Source organism: Sphaerodactylus townsendi, linkage group LG02 (genome assembly GCF_021028975.2).
Source record: "Sphaerodactylus townsendi isolate TG3544 linkage group LG02, MPM_Stown_v2.3, whole genome shotgun sequence".
NCBI classification, from domain to species: Eukaryota; Metazoa; Chordata; class Lepidosauria; order Squamata; family Sphaerodactylidae; genus Sphaerodactylus; species Sphaerodactylus townsendi.
The window spans coordinates 118,390,648-118,413,679 of NC_059426.1; the positions used below are offsets into that span (position 1 = coordinate 118,390,648).

Genomic DNA, 23,032 nt, shown 5'->3' on the forward strand with positions numbered 1-23,032 from the left:
CAGTGGAAGATCTTGCATTGCAGGGGAGACTTTCTGCTGTTGCAGTATCCTGCAGAATAGTAAGTTGCCACAGAGGTTTAAAGAAGAAGTGTGTCACATATACCTCTTTCTTTTTCTTTTCCACCTAAGAGCAGGTACACTCTGATCTGGAGGAACCAGGTTTGATTCCCAGCTCTGCCGCCTGAGCTGTGGAGGCTTATCTGGGGAATTCAGATTAGCCTGTGCGCTCCCACACACATCTGCTGGGTGACCTTGGGCTAGTCACAGCTTCTCGGAGCTCTCTCAGCCCCACCTACCTCACAGGGTGTTTGTTGTGAGGGGGGAAGGTCAAGAAGATTGTAAGCCCCTTTGAGTCTCCTACAGGAGAGAAAGGGGGGATATAAATCCAAACTCTTCTTCTTCTTCTCTCCCATAAATCCTAGAAGGGCTATCTGTGTGAAAATAAACAGAATTTTTACTGTCTGGTTAATGCTGGTGGCAGAAATCACTAATGCCTGGTGAGGCATTCTCATCTGCAGTTTGTCTGGATGCATTATGGAATGAAGTGGATCTTATATATGATCACTGTTCATCTAAATAAGTATGATTCAAAAATCATAACTTCCCTTTAAAGTTTGTTAAAATCAAGCCAGGTGACTATAGAAGGCACAATATTACTCTTAATGATATATTGTGATTCGAATGACTTGTTCAGTTTGAGATGTCTGTTCTGATCATATATATGGACTAGATATTTCTCTGCCAATTCACTCCCATTCCCTCTCTTTTCACCTAGAGTTCCTAGCCCATTTCTGTTTGCTGTTTATGGTGCCCCACAAACTGGATGATTTAGTTTCATTCATTCGGTAATAGACAGCACTGCTCAAGTGTTGCTTGGTGTTGGACCAAATGGTTTCTGAGAATTTTCAGCTGTTTCTATATGATTCCTCTGAAACAAGACATGCTTTATCAATGTAGGGATCTGATGGAAACTGCCTTGTTTGATACAGGTAACCAGGCCAGTGGTTATTTACCAGCTATCATCATATGTTGTTTTACGAGTCCTTGGCTGTCTCATCTGAATTCCCAGCCTTGGAGATCTGTGAACTGAGGCAGCTTGTGGCAAAAAATCTTTAAAACATTTTTTGTTTTGATAAATGCAGATTATGCAAGCCTCTTTGCTCATTATCTTGACAAGTGCCAGCAGTTTTTAAGGACAGTCCTCGTTCCTCTGCGTCTGGAGCTTCTGGAGAACATCTTCTCCTTGCTGTTTGTCTCATACAATGATCTCTGCAGTACTTCCTCCCGAGAGAACAAGAACGCAGAAGAAACTGACTGTGAGAAGAGACCAGAATGTTGCACTAGCCAAGGTTCTTCTGCCTCCACAAGTCCACAGCATTCTGCAGGGCTTGAAAGAAGTCCTGAATTGCATCTCTCTGTATCTCGAGAGCACACCAGGATCCAAACGCTGTTGGACTTTGAATCAAATGGCCAGAATTGCAGTTTCTTCACATTAAGCGGCTTGGATTTGAAACACTTCACCAGTGGGATTAAGGGTTTTTTAGCTGATGATGTTGTAATAGAGAGTCTTCTCAAAATGCTGCTGGATCATCTGAAAGAAATTGAGGATTCTTTTCCAGGGGACACAAGCCACACTCCTCAGGAGGAGCAGGCATTGCTGGATTACTTGAATTTATCTGTGAACCGAGGTGGCTTTGGCTCCCGTGTGCATCTGTTCTCAAAGTACCTCTCTGAAGCTCAATGGCGGTACAAAATAGTGATGAGTAATAGAAATTCAGGTAAACAATTTCCATGCCTTTGTCTACATTCAGTACTATTTGGGTTATCCTATGGAAAGGGCTTCTGACACAGTTCAGTTCAGTTCTCCAAGCATTGTGTGTACATGGAGCGTGTAGCAAGGGAACGAAAGGAGGAGAGGCCAGCTGTTGCCTTCCTAATGGCAGCTAGAAGTTTCTATCATTGTTAGGCAGAAGCTCCAAGGATAAATCCTTTTGTCCAGGCCTGTGTCATAGTGAATTTTCCCTGATCTATTCTAGTTGTATTGTGTGAATGGAACTCCGTTGATGGTGCTTCTGCTGCAGAAAAGGAGAGACTGCAGGCAGCCTTGGCAAAATAGAAATCTGCTTAATTAATTATACAGCCCAAGCCTGGAGGGCTCTGGGTGGTGTAAATATTAAAGTTCCATTGCCTGTGGTGTGCAGAGGCTGTTGTGAAAAAAGTTTTCTACGGGGAATCTCACTATCTAGCCTGTTTTTGGTGGCCATGGTCCCATCTTGATGTTTTCCTTTGTTATCTACCACTCAGCCCCAACACCCAACCAAGAAAGTACCTTGTGTTCACATGTAGTTCAGATTTTTTGGCAGTAACGTGGTTATTTTTGCTCTCACAAAATGTGTTGGAGTATAAAAATAATTCCTAATGACTTCTCCAGGTGATCAACTTGTACACGCTAGAATGCAGGGTCATGTAACAAGAGAATCCAGCACGAAGAGACACACTCGGCCTCAAAGGCAAAAACCAGGTAAATTGAGAAAAGTGCAGCAAGAGTATTTTGCCAGTGGCTTATGAGAGTTCTTGTGTATGGGTTACCATATGGTATAACTCAAGTTAATAATTCCAAATGTATTTTGTGTCAGTAACCCCTTTCAGCAGAATGTTTAGAAGTACACTTTATTTATGTAATGGCTTGCTTTTGAGGTGATAGCTAACTTTAGGTGCATCTGTACTATTTACCCCAGGGGCAACTAAAGTAGTTTATTCTTTTTCTTCTGCGACAGGTGTATGGGTGTGTGGTAAAAACCCTATAGTCTTGTATTTATTGTGGCTAAATGAACTCTCTTCACGCTTAGAGGGAGCTCCAAAGGGATATGAAAGATTTTCCTCTCAGACAGTAGGTAATACATAATGGGTTAGAAGCCACAGGTATTCATGTAAAATGAAACCGGCACTGGTGCTCATAAATTATGCTTTTCAGAAGTGCCTTTATGGCAAAACCATCTGACTCCTTACAGTGGGGATTCAACTCCCTCTTCCCAAAATGCCTTGTTTGAAGAGTGATTTTAATGGTCCTGTTCCGAAGTTGCCTAAAAGTGTTTAATTTTGCAGCTGGTGTGTGATGTTCAGAAGCCTCTTGCCCATGTGGCGTCCTATATGCATGCACTGCCTGTGTTCCTGCGAGACATGGCATGCAGATGCTGTACGGGAATCCTCTGGTTCACTGAATAATTTTTAACAGAGTTTACACCCACTGCATGGAGTTCCTCTGTGTGTGTGTGCTTCTCTCTCCCCACACAGCTTTCAGCCCAGTTTTGAGTAGCAGTCTAAACTCAGCTGAACTATTCCTGCCATCTCTTTGTGTCTGTAGTTCTAGAGGAAACTTGTGTCCAAGGATATTTGGCTATTGCTCTTCATTCATTCCTTGTAGAACCTGGTATAAGAAGTTATTGATTGCTTTGTGTGGCTGAGTGTTGCATATGTGTGTACTTTGTTTTTGCCTCAGATAGCAAGGAAAGAGCTTCAGGCGCCTCACTGGAAAGCACAAGCAGTGAATTAAGCAGCACTAATGCGTCAGGTATGGAGTTACTGTGCAGCAGTTTCTGTGTGGGATGAAAGGGTTTGGCATGAATTGTATAGCATGTATATTGCCAAATAATAGCTACAGAAATGTTTGTCCTTTTTTTTTAGAAGGAAGTGCTAGTGTGCTATCTGACTGGAGCGAGGTAGAATACAGGATGAAGCCACTGCAGAACTCACTCATCCCAATGATGCTTTCTCCGCCAGAATCACTTCTCGTTTCCTGTATCCTGAGGGGAAATGTTGTAGAAGCCCATCAGGTAGTTGAACGTGGGTTCCTAGAGATTGTTCACAAGCTGCCTTTTTATACCGGGTGCATTATAAAAACCATATGAGTTAATCTGCAGGAGTTTCTAGCTAGTGTGCACATAGTGTTCATGTATAACAGCATAGAGAGATTCTTCACTTTGCAATTGACATTGTGTGCCATATTGTCCACTCCCAGCCTTAGGAAGTCATGAAAATTTGGTGTTGAAGGCTTGACTCATAATGTGAAGAGTTGCAGAGGAGTCTGAGCATTCCCTGCTCAGATGTACAATTTCCCAGATAATCCTATAACATATATGGATTAATTTATGGAGTGTTGCATAAATAGCATTCATTTGTTCTGGGTTCCAGAGAGGATTTTATGGGGTCTAATTCCTGGGAAATCTTCTGCAGTATACCCAAAATAGCAACAAAAATATCACTTCATGTTTCTAACTTTGATCTTGTTTATATAATAAAGGAAGGTGAAAGTGGAAGCCTTAGTCACATGGATAGCAAAACTAATTGATATATTGGGTTGGAATTGATCAACTGAGAGAGAGAAATTTGGTGGTGACGGTTTTAGAAGGATGTCTTATCCTACTTTCTTTGAAAAGTTTCTTTGCATGTATACTTCCATGGCAATGCTTCCAAGAAAGCACTCAGAGGAGGAGTGCTCATTCTTCATCTGTGTTCTACAAAATTCTTCTGACCTATTAAGCACACTATCTCTTAATTCCACAATTATAGGTAGCTGCTATGTTTAACTTGGAGTCTTCTGTGTCCTATGGGGAGCTGCTTTTCCTGGAACATTACCAAGGAGTGATCCAGGAACTCACAAAAGTGGAACACAAGATCGATGCTCAATCATTGGAGGGTTCTGGAAACCTGAAACAGTCTGTTGGTGGCCGTTCAACATTACAGGCTATTGGGAATGCAGCAGCAGCAGGTGAGAATTCAATCACCCAATTTTTTGGGAAGGGGAATACAGCAGGAGAGTGGGTTATATACTGTGCATAGCCTGTACATAATTAATAGGTTATGTACTGTGCTTAGCCTGGTGGATCAGAAGTTGTGCAGGCTTGTAATAGCCCTGAGTTATTTCTCTAAAGGGTGACTAAGCAACACATAGATGTGTTGTGGAGTACAGTGTGGGTACTAGGACATGTCATGAGTTATCTCTGCATCAGAAATTTGTTTAGTTTAGTTTTGTCCATCATTCTCTCACTTGTCCTTTGTTTTGCATATGCATGTTTGCTCTTTGTGGACCTGTGAACTGTGGTGCAAAGGATCAAAACACTGCACTTGCAAATACGAGTTCCATCATGCCCCTGAAACAGTGAGGTTGTAAGCACCCTCAGTTTTCTGTGTTGTCTAAAATGAACCAAAACATCAGAGAAAGGGAATTCTGCATTCCCAGACTTGGGCAAAATAAAAAAGCTGAAAGAGTATTCCAAGCAACCTACTCATTTTTCTGTTGACTTCCTTTAGGTATGGTGTTTTACTCCATTTCAGATGTTACTGATAAGCTGCTTACACCTTCGGGAGGCCTTGTTCCTATGCTCCAAGAAGGCTTCTGGTCAAATAGTATCCAGCTGGAGCATACAGACCCCCTGAGAGATGTCCTGGAAGGCCTCTGCTCTTCTGCCATGGCCATATTTGACTTGGCAGCTACCCAGTGTCACCTGTGGAAGACCTGCAAGCAGCTCTTAGAAATGGCAGAGAGGAAGTTGCATAACAGCCTTGAAATGAAGGGTAGGTTTCTCTTACTAATCATTGTACTGTGTTCTGAATTTGTAGCCTTAAAAGTAACCTGAGGAAACAGGTCGCCAGGAAACTTAAATGCAATTCTGTTAGCCTTGTACTTTGTTCTTCTTATTTTGCCTTCTACATCTGATAACAGGACGAAGACTTGATTCTGTTCTTATGTGCCCTGACGGCTTGAAAGGGTTCCCAGCATTTCTTCAACAACTAAGTATAATTATCAATACGTCTCAAGGGCATCCTCAGTCAGGTAACTGTGCTGCTTCATGTCAGGTGTTCATCCAAGTAGGCTTCAGCTGATTAGCCTGGCTAATAGTTTGTTCATTGCTAGGGCTTGTGCATATTTATACATTATTATCCCAAACTAAATGTACATTTTACTCCTCTGCTTGTATATCCAACAGAAATACATATGGCAGGGATTGCCCAGCCAAATATAATGTGTAGAATCAGATAGCATCAGCAGAATCTCAAGAGAGCTCTGCTCCCATTTGTAAACATCTGGCAGTGCATGTTACTTGTTTCCAGCCCTTCTTCAAAAACAACTATTGCTTGTAAAGGCTTAGAACAATTTTTCTGTTGTTAACGAGATGTTAACATTTCCCACTTCTCATGTACAATAAAGTAGATATTGGCAACAGGAGCATCCAAATTAAGGTCCTGGAGGAATGGTAGTTAGTGAGGTGAGAGACCTATCTGAATATATTGTCTGCTGTGACTGGGCAGCTTTTCTTGGCTGCTTGATTGGTGTACGTGACATTTCTTTGAGACATTTCAGATAGTTGTGTGTATACTTTTCCCGGTACAGAAATCTGAGTATGGGAAATTGCACTATGTATTTGCTCAAGTGAGAGAAGATGTAAGCTGGAGTCCTTGCGAAGCCACCAGAGAGTATAGAGTATTGGGACAGATTATTGGGTATACAAGGCTGCTTTGTACATCCATCTGCTGGCTTGAAAGTTGTTCAACCATTTCTAATGCTTAAACATCTTTTGTGTGACTTGACATACTTATATGTAAAATGATACCGAGATTTGATACATATAGTCTCCTCCTCTGTTTCCCAGCAGAAATCTCCTGTGGGCAAATAAGTAGTCACTTCCACTGCAGTGCTGTTGATCTATTGCAGACTTGTTATCCAAACCTGACAGAGGACTGTATTACTAATCAGGTTGTATTATCACAGCGCTTTGATCAAATCCTGGAGAGACTAGCAAATGCAGAGAATTCTTCAGGTATGTATATTTCTTCAAATAAACTTCTGATCACTTGGTTGTTCATAAATCTTTTTCTCATGCTGACTTCTGCCAAAGCCCTTGATAGGGAAGGCAGATGCATGTAGCAGTCAGCCACTTCCTGAGCCCCTCATGGGGCTGTGAACATGCATGCAATGGGTAGCTGCTGCTTCTTTCTTGCTTTGGGGGGGGGGGGGGGCATTGGTACTTGGGGCCTCACATAGCCCAGGGCAGCTGCCCCAGATGCCCTGTGGTTAAGACCACCTCTGAGTTTAGCTCCAAATATTTTCAGGACCTTCACTTCAGCATTCAATATTATTATTTTTTTATATGAATGTTGCTTTCAGGATTGAGGACTTCACTATTCAGTGCTTACAGTTCATATTTCCATTAACTGAGTTATTTCTTAATGAAAGCTGATAACTTAATAAAACTGAGTAAATAGTGATTGATTGCCTCACACATCTAGTGCAAATAGCAAAGAATATAGTTTAATTCTTCTTATTTCCATCTTTGCAGCATACTTAGGTGGAACTCTTCCATCATATTTCTCTTGCTGGTAGATTCCATCGTGATGGAACATACCTTCCAGCTTGAATGAAATGTGTAATGAAACGTCTGTGGGATGTAATTGTGGGGAGAGGAAGAGAACTACAGTTCTTGCATGCTAACGTGATGAAATATCTCAATTCTAATTTCTCTGACCTTTTTTTTAAAAACTAGATTCCAAAAGTAACTTGCTTGCCTCATTGGTAGAACAAGCTTCTTTGAAACCTGCAGAATTAGAATCACATCCAGTTTATAATCAAATCAAACTGTTGCTGAGAACACTGGACCTTCATACTCAGAGTACACAGGGGGAAAGCAAAATGCAGCCTGTCTACGTGCAGAACTTCTTTGCTTATATTAACAAGTTGGCTGCTGTTGTCCTCCAGAGCCTCAATCCAGAACTAGGTGAGAGATCTCAGCCCTAGAAATGAGATGTTCTGTACACCACTGCTTTACCAGCAACTTTCTATAATTTTTCAATTTATTTGGACTTTAACTTTTATCTTAAACATGTTTCAGTAAATTAAATCTTAATTACGTATCTTTGTCTCACTGTTCACTTATGTTTTAGGAAGTAGAAACTAATCTAGGTGTGAAATTGATCTAGGTGTGAAATTAATCTAAGTGTGAATTAATAAAAAGTTGAAGATTTGTTTGAGGGAAATCTAAACAATAAATATTTGGAAACTGAATATCCTAATGGGGGAATTTTGAAGAGTTCACCTTCACCATAAGGTGTGAGGCTTGGAAAATAGACGTTGGAGGTATGGTGTGGGACTGAATCCTAGCTACAAAAGAGATATGTCAATATCTTTCCTTCCATTCTAGATCGGTCTGCTGAAGTTCAAGTAGGAAACCCCTTCCTGTTGCTCCAGCAGAGCCCTTCTCAGTTGCTGTCCCAGCTCTTGTTTGAGAGGCAGGTTTCTCCCAACAAGTAAGTGGCTTTTAGACACCCATTTGATTGTAATCCACACTTTTGATTTTTGTTGTGTTAAATGGGTTCCATTTCAAGTGGCATTTTTTAAAAAAACTGATTAATTTGCAGTAGCCAAGACATGACTAGCTCTGAATGTTGAAAAATTGGGAATAGTCAGTTTGTATCTATCTTTTCTTTGACGGTGTATGATCTGAGCGTCTGTTAGCCAACTGAGAAAATGTAAAATCAGAAATACTCCCTCCCGGTTCTTGGTGGTACCTCTGAATTCTCTACTGAAAACTGAGGCCAATTACAAACCCATGTCTTATTCCACCCTTTCTCAGCATTAAATTCCTCTCTTTTTCATGCAGGGCAAGCAGCCTGTATGGCACATTGTTGTTGTCCCCACCTCTTCAGATTTTTCTGACTCAGTGCAGGAATAATTCATTTTCTTGCAAATTGTGTTCTCCTGCCCTGGGTTTGTGCTTCCATGATTTGTTTGTTTGTTGCCTGTGGGTGCTTCCACATCTACAAAATTTGCATAGGGAATTAGGGGAAGTTGTATTGCATCTGCACAGATCAGTGTCCTGCAGTAATGCGCCCATTCTCCCTGCCCTCATATGACCTCTAGCACACTTTACCTAAAGCCTGCTTTGAGGGGGCAGGGGATAATAAACTTTTAAAACATACTTCAGAAGCCAGCATGGATCCCCAGATCTCCAGACAAATGGAGGTGTTACAGTTGCTACGAGATGATGTCATCTCATTCCAGTTGTTTAACTCCTGTGTTTGGAGTGTCTGTTGTATTCTTTTTTAAAGTGTAAGGCTTGAAACTTGCCTTCAATTTTCACAGTCTGAAGGGGAGGGCGGTTTTTGCCAGTTCCCCCTTCCCCTGGGAGTCCTCTGTTTCTCCCCCTCTCCCGCCCCGCAGCTCCACTTCCAACCTATTTTTTGGGGGTTCCCTGATTCTCCAGGAGAAGCATTTGGAGGGGGAGTGTGATAAGGGCTGCTATATGAGATGGAAAATGGTTAAAATGCCTCCAATGTCCAAAGAAGTTCTGAGTGGGATCTAAGCCACTTTGAATGTGGAAATTGTGTGTGGCTTATATATGCATATAAGGGCATAGGACTGGCTACAGCCCCTAAGTTGATCTTAGTTTGCTATGTATATTGTATTTCTGTATCCTACAGGTTGTCTCTGCTGCTGGTCAAAGAACAACTGAATTTAAATGTGCAGCAAGTGATAATACACTATTGCTGTGAGGCGCTGCCTCTGTGCAACACCCGGCAAAGCAGCCAGATTAGGTCGCTCCTAACCAATATAAGCAGCTTAGCCCACCTCCATGCATATCACTGTTTGCCTGATGTTGAGATACCCATCCACAATCCAGCCATGGACTCTGAGGACACTTCCAGCCATTCCTCCTCCTCACTGGCTGAACAGAAGCAGCACATGCTCACTACTTCTTCCCTCTCTTTCCTGAAGTCTCAGTCAACGTTAACAGCCACCGTGGCTTGTCTCAGTGCATCAGATGTTCAGAGAGCCCCCAAAACGAGCCTGTCATGGATAGAGTTCCGAGGCAGACGCGAACTTCCCTTGTCCATGGAGCAAATTTCCAAGGAATGTGAAGTGTTGTTAAAGGAATTCCCGTTCTTGGAGAGCTTTCTTCTTACTATGAGCCAACCCTTGCAAGACCCTCTGGATGAGGGAAACAGTTTGGCTAGTAAACTCTGTGGCAAGCCCTACATCTCCTTGCTCTTCATGGGATGGCATTCAGTCAGAGCTGTTGAGGTGCTAATGGAAATCTTTGAGCAAGCACTAACAGCAGGCGATTGGCTTAGAGCCCTGAAAATCTTGGATCTCTACAGCCAGGGTATGGAAGAACTGGTCACTGTGAGGGACGCTGTGCTGAGCTGTGCTGCTGCTGATGGTAAAAAAGTGTTTTGTTTTCTTGTAGATGACATCTTGGAGAGTGAATCAAAAACCAGGGGCTTGCTCCATTCGTTTCGGTGGAGAGACAAAAAAGCACATTTTGTCCTCTTCTCACCCCACTTTGTTTTGAGTGTGGTGACTGTTTATTTTAACCATTTAAGGCTTTAACAATGCTGACTTCACATTGAGTGGGTGGGTAATAGTTCCAGTAAAACAAAGGTTGCATGTTATTTGTGTTGGGCTTAATGCACAGTTTGGGTCGGGGTGATAATTCCTGTGCAGACTTTCAGAGGATTATCCGTCCGTAAAGGTAACATCTCCATAATAGTCTTGGAGGCCTGAAAAAAGTTAACTTGTTATGGGGGGTGGGGAGAGAAGAGAGATGTAGGAAATTTTAAAAAAATATGTAGTTCTGGGATAAAATAGGTGACAGACACCAATATCAAGGTAGGAAAATGAGAGCGTGTGCAATAGAAATGCTGTCACTATATTCTGGTGTGATCCTTGGGTTAATGTTGTGCAACTGGAATGTGCAGAGTGCAGAAGTGAGTCTTTCACACTTTCCCTCCAGGTCCAGAAGGTTGGCAGCATCTTTTCCGAGTGAGGGACGCCATGCTGAGGAGTCGGCTGGCCTTGCGCTGTCTGGATAAGTGGCCCCTGAAGGCTTGTCTGGACATTTTAGCTTATTGCACCTGTGACCCTGAGGTGTCTGAAGCACTCAGATTTGATCTACAGAGCAAGACGAAAGAACTTCAGGTTTACCAAAAGGTGAATGTTTTCTCCCAATGCCTTACCCCTTTTATGATGGTGAATTTGGAGACTGCCTTTTGAGAGTCAGATAGGGGACATTTTGTCAGATAGGAGATTATATCTGATGAAGGGAATTTTTTCTCTTGTAACCTTCTCCCCTGAAAATCAAGACTCAAATCTAGATTTTCAATTGCAGACCAGCAAGGCTACCCTTCTCACACAAATAACAAAGTTGTTGGGTTTATTTTACTAGATTCTAAGTCTACAAGACATCCCTGTGTGGCTTGACTGGCAGGATCTCAAAATAGCCTGCGTTGATAATCCTCAGGCTGTTCTGAGGGTGATTCTGGAGGCAAAGGTAGGAGTGTCTTGTATGTCAGTGGGAGTTTTGGGAAACTGATCCTTCCATAGTCCACTGAAGCTTATGCTGGAATAAAACTTTTTGTTGCAAGACTTCTCTTTTTATTATGGCACTGTAAGTTACTTTTTAAAATCTTCCCCTAATTTCCTATATCCTTATCAGTAGAATGGCTCAGATCCTGCAAACTGCCAGTGGGAAGCAATCATTGGATCCTGGAGATTTTTTGCCTTCTTTTGGACATTCAGCAGGGGGAGCAGTGCGGTGGGTTAGGGAAGGTACTTGTGAATTTCCTGTGTTATGCAGGGAATTGGACTAGATGACCATTGAGGTCTATGTTTCAGTGGTCCAGTTCTTCCTTGCCTTCTCCTTCTCTGGACCCATTTCCAGTTCTGGCAAAGTTTATTCTTTGTATCAAGGGATTTGCATACAGCCACACCTGTTAGTTGACTGTAGTGAGGAGTGGAAAGGGAATGAGATAATCCTTTTGTCTGTACCATAAATGAAGCACTGCTTATGGAAGATAGGAACAATTTCAGTTCTTCCCTGCTACAGCTATCCAGTCACGAATTTCAGGATCCATATATATATCTCCATATATATATCTCCAAATTCCTTTACATCTTTCATTCTCTTAATGACAAGTAATTTCCTTCTATTAAGATTCAGATGGTTAGGTGTGCAAAGTAAAAACCAAAACCAAACTTGCATCCATAATAGAGTTGCAGGTACAAGGAAGAAGATACTTACTGTCTTAGGTATGTCAGGATCACATATAGAAAAGACCAGCTCATCACCACCACCAGTACCCCCAGCCGCCCCCCCTCCATCAAATCCCTTAGCCTCCTTTGCCACGTTATATGGAAGATGCATATACAGAAAGACAAAAAAATAAGATGCTTTGATTGTATTTAACACTTTATAGGCTGTCAAAATATGTTCAAATTATTATGAAATATGGCTGAGAGGAAACTTTTTTATATTAGGCTTTTTGACCTAGGTGGTCTTCGTGAGACTAGTGTTTCTACATGCATTTGTATCTGCCAGAGTGATGGATAAGAAATACTGAAAGACTGTTATGTATTAACTCTGAAACTACATTGTTTGAAGATACGGTTTAGCAGTTATGGACATCCACTACAGGGAGAATACCAAAAAATGAACATATTTGGGAAGATGTGGAAATGGTATAAAAATTCTGGAACTTTAAAGGTTGTATAGTGATGTCCTTATGTTAAAAAGATGGTACTGTATATGATTTTCCTCTGAAGACTATGCCTGTTGTGTGACTAACTGGATTTCTGGTTTATATTTGACAATAAGTCTGCAAAATGGAATTCCTAGAAAGCAAGTGTAAGAGTCATGTGTATACTTTTTTGAATTCTAGGAGTATGAATTATGTGAAGAATGGGGCAATCTGTATCCTATTCCAAGAGATCAGTTAATCACTCTTCACCAGAAGCATCTCCTTTACTTGCTGGAGATGGGAGATATGGAGAAGGCTTTGCTGGTAACCATTTTTTGATCTGTCCCCAAAGTCATTCTTTCCCCACCCACATCCTTGGTGAGATTGAGGATATCTAGGTAGCATCTGCTAGGCTGTGTTTGTTTTCTCTTTGAGGGTCATAAGGTATAAATCATAGGTGATGAGTTGATTTGTAAATTATGGGAAAGAATTCACCTTTCAGTGAATGCATCCACGGAAGTCTCCATGTTTAGACGTGCAGGTATCTGAAAATGTGTACCCAGAAGTACCTGAGATGTGTGGCTCCTGGGTGCACACTTGACCACATCTCTCTTCTGTGCTTTACACTTGATTGCTGAGTAGTTACAAAAAGGTACTCCCCTGCCTTGTAATTCAGCCACCCGTAGGTGGCTTATTTCATGGTGATGAAGCTAAGCAGACTTCTGAATCAAAGTGCTGTGAAATTGATGGTTAGTTGGTGATAAATGGAAAATGTTAAATCCAAAATGGTTGAGGATTCACTTTCTAAAATACTTTAGACCAAAGTCTTGTATTAACTGCAAATGGCACCATATTAGAAATTTGGTGCACTACATTTTCTTTGTAGTGTGCATTACTGCTTTACAGTAGAAGGAACTGAAGTATGCTCAGATCCTTGTGGTATTGTTGACTTCTAACGTACTGTGCCTTTCATATTTTAATGTCTCATCTGAATGATCTATGTGATTTTAATCTTTGTAGCTCTTACAAAGGATAGAAGACCCAGACATTCAACTTGTCATAAGTGAACAATGTCTTGATAAACATCCCAGCTTGGCAGCTTCTCACTTCCTTGCGGATTACCTCACAACATATTTCTACAGGCACTTAACAGTTATGCGCCATAATGAAATTCAGGCACTTTATATGGGATCCAAGGTAGGTGAGAGCCAAGTTCTCAGCTGTATTGCTGAATTTTGCTTTTAGTAGTGCAGATTGCATGTGCAAGACAAAAGGGTGCTGTTACTGTGGTCTTGGCATTCACACAAGAACTTCAGACTGTTTGCCCTCCTGGCAGCTAAAGGAAGAAAGCTTCAGAAATAATGAAAGCCAATCACATTGTGTAAGACCAAAGGGATGTTGAGCCATGATTCAAGCACAAGCTAGTACTCAGCATTTTGTTTTCACTTCAACTTCTTAGAGTGATGTGGTCAACCACTGCGGCTATTTCTGAAGTGCCAATTCTTCTTTGTCTCCTGTGTACAAGGTGTTGCTGACTCTTCCCGAGGCTTACCGTGCTAACTATTCTCACCTCTCCTGCAACCCACTGCTCATGCTGGAACAGCTTCTGATGAACATGAAAGTGGATTGGGCTGCCGTGGCCATACAGACACTGCACCAGCTGTTGGCTGGGCAGGAGATAGGTTTCACTGTGGAAGATGTTGATGCTTTGCTTTCCAAATATGCAGGGAAAGCCCTCGACTTCCCCTTTTCATTAAAAGAGAAGAGATCAGGTGACTGCGTTTGGCAGCATTCTTGCATTTTTTACCAATTGTCATAGATTCTGGAGGATATAAAGGAGAGTGCTGGCTGCTGCTATTCTCATTGTGATGTGTTCTGGAATTCTGGGGGGGTGGTGCGTGGGCACTTACCTTCAGGGCCTCAGTGCTGCCCCATTTGTTTCCTCCAATCCCCTTCCAGCCAGATGTAGTTCTGTGACCACTACTGACAATCGGGTCACAGGATCCTTGTCTAACCCTGCCCCCACCACACAGACATCCACTCTGTGCTGGAAATTCCAAGTAGAGTGTTCTGACATATGGCTGTTCATCAGCTTGAAAACTCCTGTCAAGGCAGACCCCTCTATTCACCTAGCCACTCTTACTGTTAGGAGGTTTTTCTTGACATTAACCAAAATCTCCCTTCCTGAACTTAAGTCCATTAGAACTTGTCTTTCCCTCTAGAATAACAGAGAATGAATCTTGGCCCTCTTGCATGTGGTAGCCTTTCAGCTATTTGAAGAGTGTAATCCTGTCTCTCCAGAGACTGCTGTTCTCCAGGCTAAACATATCCAGTTATTTTTTAGTATTTGTGGGGCTTGCAGTCACAAGGAACCCCATGTCACCCAAATGTTTATGTTTTGTAAACTAAACTTTGCACTCCTGTAAAATATACTCAGGCAAAACCCTTCTAGTATGGTTAAACTGTTCACCCTCTGGTCCTAAATATCTACCTGCCTTCAATAGTTTAGATGCAAAATCTGAATGTTACACCCAGTGTTGCATACTAGATAGCTGATAAATAATTTGTGAACAAAACTGGACCACAGCTATAGTCACTTGTGTCACACAAATTAATCCCATTTTGGATGAATGTTTCTGCATGCTACTCTGATGATCATAATCTTCCTTTTTGGTGATTAAAAACAAATAACTAACCAGTATTTTAACTATTCTTTCTTTTGTCTAGATTCCATTATTCAGATTCAAGAGAGTCTTTGTCAGGTATCTGAATCTGGCACATTGTCTAAATCAGGATCAACGGAGTTATATTCTCCTGGTTTTCCTGGTAAGGAAAAGGGCATAATCATTAGGCCATGTTCAGCTGTTTGTATTTATTTCAGTTAATCCTCTTGTCCTAGTCTTGACTTCTGCTTCTGTTATAGATCTTTATGATTTCTGTAGGAAGGCTGAGGTGTATGAAAGAGCCTCAAGCTTCCCCTTTTCTTAGACAAAATGGCAAATAGGCTTGCCAGCCGCCGAAAATTTGAGCAGGCTCAAGAAGAGGAGGTGGGAACAGTAGAGAGGTACTCATGAGCCTGAGTTCTGTTCAGGTAACATCTAGGTGTAGCATAACATTTTGTCTGACCCACACCTGTGAAAACTAGAAAAAGTCTAAAGCTGTTGCAAAGTGAACACATGGAGCCCTCATTGATGACAATGAATATATATCCATTTTACTTTACCAGTGGGCAGATGATCCCTAGAATACCAAAAACTGAGCTGTAAGAAGCCCCCTTTCCTTTTAATGTTAGCGCTGTTTTTCCCCCAGTAGGAAGTGGTAGTGGGTGAACATGAGATTGCATCAAGAAAGCTTCAGTGGCTCACAATCAAGATAGGCTTTGTCTGCCAGCTCTAAACTTTTTTATCTGGAAAACAGCTCCTCTGTTGCCTTGTTTATGGTCTGTTTTCTCACCATATGCTGTGAGCACTCAGTAATTCCTAAGGTTTTGTTGGGTTTTTGGGTACTGTGCCTCCTGGGAAGCCTGAACCTTCAGTCTCCTCCTCACTACGATGCCAAATGAACCCTTTGATAAAAGGAAGGAAGCAAAAACCCTACTATACCTTCTTAACATTTATATCATATCCAGATATTTCTGAAAAAGCACTTGATTTGTGCCAATAGGGACAGGTGGTGGATATCTACAGTGTGTGGTAGTGGTGATGAACTACCTTTCATCTCACCATCCAGAGTTCTGCACTTTTGAATAAAGGTGTCGAAGCTTCAGTCTCTGTGATGAACCAGAAATAAGTTCATTTAGCCCAGAGTTATCACTTATCACTCTTAGTTCCTAGTTCCTGTGCAGGAACAGTGTTCAAGCAGTGGGTCATTCTGAGAAAACTGCCATATCATATCAGTTTTGTGATTTGGAAAGAAAATCCCAAATGTCTTAAACATAATATGGGCAGAATATGGTTTGTTTTCTTAACAGTAGTTCTGAAGTCCTTTGTTGACTGATCTCGTGTAAATAAGCCTCCATTTCTCTCATGTCTGCAGTGCTGGAATATGTGACTGCAGGCATGAGAAATGAAGGCCGCAGGAGATAAAATGATTCAGTTCTGCTGTTTCCTTTCTTGAAAAGCAGTGATGTGAGAATATCTTGTTCATTATTTACCACTATATGAAAGTGGTAATTCAATTTCCTGTTGGTTTTGGTTTTAAGATGCAACACGTTCATCAAGCCCAGGAGAAAGAAGTCTGCCTCAGAGTGTTTCTGTTCAGGAATTTGTGCCACCTGAGAGGCCCCCACTGAAACACCAGTGGATCCCAGATGAAACCGAAGGAACATGCATGGTCTGCAAAACTGAACGTTTTACTATGGTAAGGAAGCTCCACCAGGACTGTGTCGACATACTGGTTAGCTGCCTGAATAGGTAGTTGCCTAGAGGCCTAGGAACAACTTAAAATAGCTTCACATTACTGCTGCTCCCAAGGAGGACTTGATATTTAGGTTTCTTGAGTGTGATGAATGGTGCTGGCTATAACACTAGTTCTACTTCATGCAGTCTTCTTCTCTCATGTCTCAGTTCAATAGACGGCATCACTGCAGACGTTGCGGAAGACTTGTGTGCAGCTCGTGTTCTACCAAGAAAATGGTGGTAGGAGCTTGTAGGGAAAACCTGGCTCGTGTCTGTGACCAGTGCTACAATTACTACTACAACAAGGAATGTTCAACGGTTTTACTCCAAGATACAGTAAGGTATGTGAATACTCTTTCTCTGTTCATCTGGAGTCCTGAATATTGAGCTATGGCCATTTTAGTTAATGTAATACTTTGCTGAATGGTTTGGGGTTTTTCTTGGTTCTAGGAAGTTGATCCTAATAGTTTCCTAGCTTGTAATACCATTCTTCCCAAAGACCTACAGTCAATTCCCAAGCAGTATGCTGTCACTTCTAGTCACTTTGTGGCAATACCTTTTGTAAAATTTAGGCATGTGGAAGGACCAACTAGCAGTTTCATTTCGTGCCATCATGTGAAAGACTTGAGATTAAAATAAAGGGTTTGAAAGTAAGAAAGCTGTTGTGTACGTGCAAAAGTTATGAGGTGTTTCTTACTGCTCTGCTCAGTTAAGTGGGGGGGGGGTCTTTTAGTGGGAGCCTCTTTTCTTAGTTGAGCAGAATAGTTCAACCCAGTAAATTGTGTGGAAGATGAGAGATGCAGTTTTCAGATGTTCGAATTAGATCTCCCATTTGATTGGCTGTGATTCACTATGGCACATGCTCTTTTGATTTTATACAGTATGATTGACTTCCATTATTTCAGAGGCTTTTATCTATTAGTTGCTATGTTTGTACAGGAGCAGAGTGGGCACTATAGTTGCACTAGAGAAAACATTCAACAATGTGGCAAACCAAGAGGGCAAAAAGTCTAAGGTTCTTGTGAGGTCAATTGTAGAATCCCAAAATCATGGTAATAGCACCCTTCTGTTTGGGGCATAGGAAAAATAAAGAATCATAAAAATCCTGACTGAATTGAAATCCTTCTTATAATATTAGGGTGGGTATCAATATTCTTCCTTTCTCACAATTTATAGTGCAAACAATGAGGACAAGGATCAAGAAGAAGGTAAGGAAAACAACATTGTGCTAGCTTATAATGGGGAGCTGGGTTCATATTTGGGTTCTCTGGCTCTTAGCTTGTGCTTTTAGAAGATGTAAAAACATTACTGTGGTTTGTTAAAGACTAACAAAAACTTCGTGGCTGGAGCAGGCTAATACAGCATCTCCTGTGTTCAAGGAAAGTCTCTCTCATTGAGTTAGCTTATTGTTGAAGAGATGGCAAATTTAGGAAGCTGGGCATGTTTTGAAAATATGGATCTCTGTCAGTTATAAGGAACCATCCTATGTTTTTTCCCGTCCTCTGCCTTGCAAATAGAAAGTTGAAACTGCTAACTGAGGCTTTTAGAAAAAAATCTCATTGCAACAATTCAAACATTTTAATGCCTGGCCTCTGCTTCTAGAAGTGGGCAGCCCCATCCAAAGGGCAGAAAGCCCAAGCTCCGCCATTCCCAAAGAGACTTTTTAGTCATGCCGGGAGGCAAAAAGCACAAAAAAGCCTCCTTGCCACCAGAAAGCCCCCATTGGGCTTAATGAACTTATGCCAATGGTTTAAGTCCAAAGCCCGAGGTATCAGCATATTGGTGGCAGTGACTGGGTGGAAGCAGTGGTGGGATTCAGCCTATTTGCACCTATTCAGTAGAACCAGTAGCTAATTTTTTGGTCCAGTTCAGAGAACCGGTGTAATCCCACCACAGAGTCCTTTCGGAACCGGTTGTTAAATTATTTGAATCCTACCACTGAGTGGAAGTTGTGTTGGCTCCTGCCCCAGCCACACTTCCAGACCACCCCTGCTATGCCTGAGGTGGTGGGAGCGCCAGAACACTGGTGTGGCACTGAGCACCATGGAGGGCCGCAGTAGCTGCTCCCCAGCAGATACACCCCTCCACCAGGACAAGGCCCCTGGAGAGGGCAAATCTGTTGGCGTGGCTCTGCATTGCCTCCAGTGATTGATTCAGCTCCTTTCCCCCTTGGATGGGGCTGATAGCTTCCTTGAATTTTCCACAAAAATTCCAGAAAGCTTTTGCAAACATTCTTATAATAAATTGTTACATTTCTCTCATGGAACAGAGACATCTGAACATTCAGATTACTCTGTAGTGATGCAAGTACCAAAGACAGCAGAGCCCGAATGGCTTCTTTCTTTGAGAGAAGAAGAGAATGAAACTGTGCGCAGTGAGTTTTATTATGAACAGGTAAGTAGGTATTCTTAAAATTTGGAACATACTTCTTTATAGAGGGGTAGGACAAGAAGGGAAAAAGAGGGACATAGCAGAAAAGACTCATGGAAAAGCTAGAAGGAAAGAGAAAGTAGGAAAGGAGTTACCAGTAGTGAACTATGGGGGGAGAGAGAGAGAGAGGCTTTTTGCAAGTATATGAATGTCCCTTAAAACTGAAGCAGACAGTACAGTCCTGAGCATGTTTCTTCAGTGGTCTGGCTCCTGGGTTGAGTGGAACTCTTCAAGTTAAGTGTGTTTAGAATTACAGCCCAAGAACTACTTAATGTACTAGTTGTAGCTTGATCAAAACTAGTTTTGCACAAACAGCGCATCACTCTCAAAAGTGAACTTTTTGACACATGCCCACTTCCACTGTGGTGGGCCTGTGCCCCGAAATTATGGCCATGAGGGTAAAGAGACCCCCTAAATCCAGCATAAGAAGAAAAAGGGTTTGCAGTTGAATTAAATGTCTAAAATGACTCCCCCTTTTCAACTGGCTGAATTGCTGCATTTTTAAACTTTATTTCATTTATGCCCTCCAACTTTTTTCTTAGTGGACAACCAAAACATAGGATCCAAGCCTGTATGTCCACCCACAATATAAAGGGAGAAATGAAATCTTAATTTCTATCATCTGGAGTACATAGTGAACAGGAGACCCTTTAATCTGTTTGTGCCAGTTCCCTTGACTTAGGTAGGGTTGCGCTGATCAGTTGGTGTTCCTCTCTCCTTGCCTGTGGTTAGCTTACCTGATATTTTCTGTTTCCCTGTTGATATTCAGGCTCCCAGCGCTTCCTTGTGCATTGCCATCTCCAATCTGCACTCAGATAGCGTAGCTTGTGGTCACCAGTTGATCGAGCACTGTTGTAAGCTGTCTCAGGGCCTGACAAACCCCGAAATGGATGCTGGGCTCCTCACAGATATCATGAAGCAGCTTCTTTTCAGTGCCAAAATGATGTTTGTAAAAGCTGGAAGAAGCCAAGATTTAGCTCTTTGCGACAGGTAAAAGGGTTATTAACTTGTTTGCTTCCTTTATTTAAAAAAACTATTAAGAATATAGAATTTTTTTCTCTGGGGATGAACTCTGGTTTATAACTTTTCAAATGCAATTATTTCACAAAAGCATCTGTGAATGAATCTGTTGAAGTAGAAAATCAAGGCTGGATCCAAAATACTTAGAGCAGAGCTCTGCTCCTGGAAGGGAACTTCCTCCCTTCTGTTGGTGAAAAGCAAGGCACAAGAAGGTGGTTTGAGACATGGAATAAGGAGTGAGACATGAGGAACTGGAGATGCCTCTTCTCATTGCCATGGTGGCCTGGCAAGGCCGACCATTTTGACTGGGGTTTTGCTCTGATGGCTCCAGTGCCAATTCTGAATGATACTAGAAGTGCTTGAGTGGACCGGAAAGACAAGGTTCCCTCTCTGGTCCACCTGGCCCCCTTTTTAGCTGGGTCCTGCTGTAGAGCCAACAATCAGTCATCTCAGCTTCCCCCCTTTCCTTCATTTGTGGGCTTGAAGGGTGTTTTTGTTGGTTGCAGTTTGTATGTTTTGTCACAACTTTGTGGTAGGTGTTATGGGCATGGGGCTGGATCTGTTGGGGGTGGGGCAGTGAAGTGCCTGCATGCTCATCTCCTCTCTCTTAAGGATTCCTTTCAGGTTCATGGGGGTGGAGCCATTGGTGGCCTGCCCTGCTCAGGGGCTGCTGTCTGGCTTCACTTCCAGATGGCAGAGGAACCATGCAGTGGTTTGCACCTGTGTAAAATCCCAAGGTCTGCCATCCCAGGTAGTTTCATCCAACAGGCAGGCTAGGAAGATTGCCACTGGACAATGGGGGGAGGGCATCACTGGCATGAATTTGTCCCTTGACCCCTACCAGTGGCTGTAATCAGTAAAGTTGTGACTAGTTTATTCCAGCATAGTATTGGTGTTGTGTTCTTGTTCCCTGTTGCCTCCCACCTTCCCTCTTTGTACTGGTTCTGTGAATAAGTTTTGGGTGAAACTCTCCAGCTGAAAACCTATGAAGACTTGCAAGTAAATTCTGTTGAACAGTAGGACTTGTGTCCATATAAACATGCATAGGCTTGGGTGTCACAATGGTGGGATTAAATTTTTTCAGTTCTAGATATTTGCCTGAGTTTTGTACAATAAATGCTGCTTTATGGACAGGTGGGTCTAATAGACCAAAACCCGAGTAGCTGTGTCTGCTGTTACTAGTGCTTTGTTGGAGCAGACAGTGTTGTATCAGGGAGTGAATAACATCTACGTAAGAGTTGTGCTAAATTTTGCAGAGTAACATTCTCATCTACCTCATTTGAATGTCCCAACAGTTACATCAGCAAAGTAGATGTGTTGACTATTTTGGTGACTGCTGCATATCGTCATGTACCATCTCTGGATCAGATACTGCAGCCTGCAGCAGTTACAAGGCTACGAAATCAACTTTTGGAAGCAGAATACTATCAACTTGCTGTAGAGGTAAATTTAGATGAAGAGCTGAAGCTATGGAGAACTGGTTCACATCTATGGGTTGCTTCAAGTATTGGTCCTTTTGGTTATTCATACTACGTAGACAATGCACAGTTCTGTGTTTTGAATGCATTGTGCCCTCCACCCTGTGACTTGCACAGCCTCGAAAGTAAGTGGTTTGGCTTTAGTGCAGTTCATGGTATATTAATCAACTAATACTGCAGCCGATCAGTACGGTAGTAACCAATTGTAACTGGTATGTTGTGACTGAAATACCAGACCTTTTTTTTACTTGACATGGACAGTGAAAAGATGGTCTTCTAAAAGTGAATAGTTGCTCATTCATAAGTTGTGAGCTTTAAAATTTTTCTACACCTTTTCCAATACATTTAGGTGCAGATTAGTAATGTGCTATTGATCAGTTTACTTTATAACCAGTTGGTTGGTAATCCTGAAATCCCATTTCATTGTAGAACATCTGCACTGGTCACTCTTTTTTCATTTTTCCATTTTCCATTGCCCTGTTAATCCTCTATGACATCCAAAATAATTATAGCATAAACAATGTGAATTTAAGAATTTAAGATGCTTGTTTGCACAGGGAAACTGTCCTGAGATTTTTGGCGGCTAAAGGAAATCATTCTCCCTTTTTCCACAAAAAAGTTTTTCCTGTCAAATGAGTTAGTCTGAAATTGATCCCCTTCTCTCTTCATGAAGGAACATCTGATTTGAAACTTTGGGGGGGTGGGGGAAGATATCTTTTTATCTATCTGAAGAAAGATTTGGTCATTAGTACGGCAGAGTATTAGCATTATATGCGAGCAATTACTTTTCTCTTCTGATATAGAAAGTAAAAACTTTCAGTATATTTAATCAAAAGAAATGCTTCCAAAATACTGTTGTATATCTACTCATTTTTCCCTCAGAAAAAGATGGCCATATAAAACTCAAGGGAAGATTATTCATTTTTGGTGATCATTTTCAGTACTATACCATGGTTTTTAGGTTTCTACAAAGACTGGCCTGGATCCTGCTGGTGCATGGCATGCATGGGGAATGGCTTGTCTTAAAGCAGGCAATCTAACTGCTGCCAGAGAGAAATTCAGCCGATGCATCAAGCCCCCACGAGATTTGAATCAGCTGAACCTGGGCACAAGACTGGTTCAAGATATTATCCAGTACCTGGAGACCACTGTGAAGCCTATTCTTTCTGTGGTAAGAAATCCAAATTTCCCTCCTTC

General features: G+C 41.9%; 1 protein-coding gene across 4 annotated transcripts in view; it reads left to right on the plus strand.

The window, feature by feature from the left end:
• Window positions 1–23,032, plus strand: part of ZFYVE26 (zinc finger FYVE-type containing 26) — a 58,235-nt gene that overhangs the window by 18,879 nt on the left and 16,324 nt on the right. For 2 of the 4 annotated variants that reach the window (XM_048483988.1, XM_048483989.1), the window contains exons 11-34: window positions 1,143–1,778; window positions 2,432–2,521; window positions 3,500–3,571; window positions 3,685–3,833; window positions 4,570–4,768; window positions 5,311–5,574; window positions 5,723–5,833; window positions 6,654–6,818; window positions 7,542–7,772; window positions 8,196–8,301; window positions 9,475–10,214; window positions 10,788–10,984; window positions 11,220–11,324; window positions 12,712–12,834; window positions 13,531–13,707; window positions 14,036–14,282; window positions 15,238–15,336; window positions 16,712–16,869; window positions 17,076–17,248; window positions 18,084–18,115; window positions 19,177–19,301; window positions 20,107–20,327; window positions 21,653–21,800; window positions 22,797–23,006. In XM_048483988.1, coding sequence (XP_048339945.1) covers window positions 1,143–1,778; window positions 2,432–2,521; window positions 3,500–3,571; window positions 3,685–3,833; window positions 4,570–4,768; window positions 5,311–5,574; window positions 5,723–5,833; window positions 6,654–6,818; window positions 7,542–7,772; window positions 8,196–8,301; window positions 9,475–10,214; window positions 10,788–10,984; window positions 11,220–11,324; window positions 12,712–12,834; window positions 13,531–13,707; window positions 14,036–14,282; window positions 15,238–15,336; window positions 16,712–16,869; window positions 17,076–17,248; window positions 18,084–18,115; window positions 19,177–19,301; window positions 20,107–20,327; window positions 21,653–21,800; window positions 22,797–23,006 — 4,778 coding nt within the window. The remainder of the gene's footprint in view (window positions 1–1,142; window positions 1,779–2,431; window positions 2,522–3,499; window positions 3,572–3,684; window positions 3,834–4,569; window positions 4,769–5,310; window positions 5,575–5,722; window positions 5,834–6,653; window positions 6,819–7,541; window positions 7,773–8,195; window positions 8,302–9,474; window positions 10,215–10,787; window positions 10,985–11,219; window positions 11,325–12,711; window positions 12,835–13,530; window positions 13,708–14,035; window positions 14,283–15,237; window positions 15,337–16,711; window positions 16,870–17,075; window positions 17,249–18,083; window positions 18,116–19,176; window positions 19,302–20,106; window positions 20,328–21,652; window positions 21,801–22,796; window positions 23,007–23,032) is intronic. The other 2 variants (XM_048483990.1, XM_048483991.1) reach the window with 2 other exon arrangements.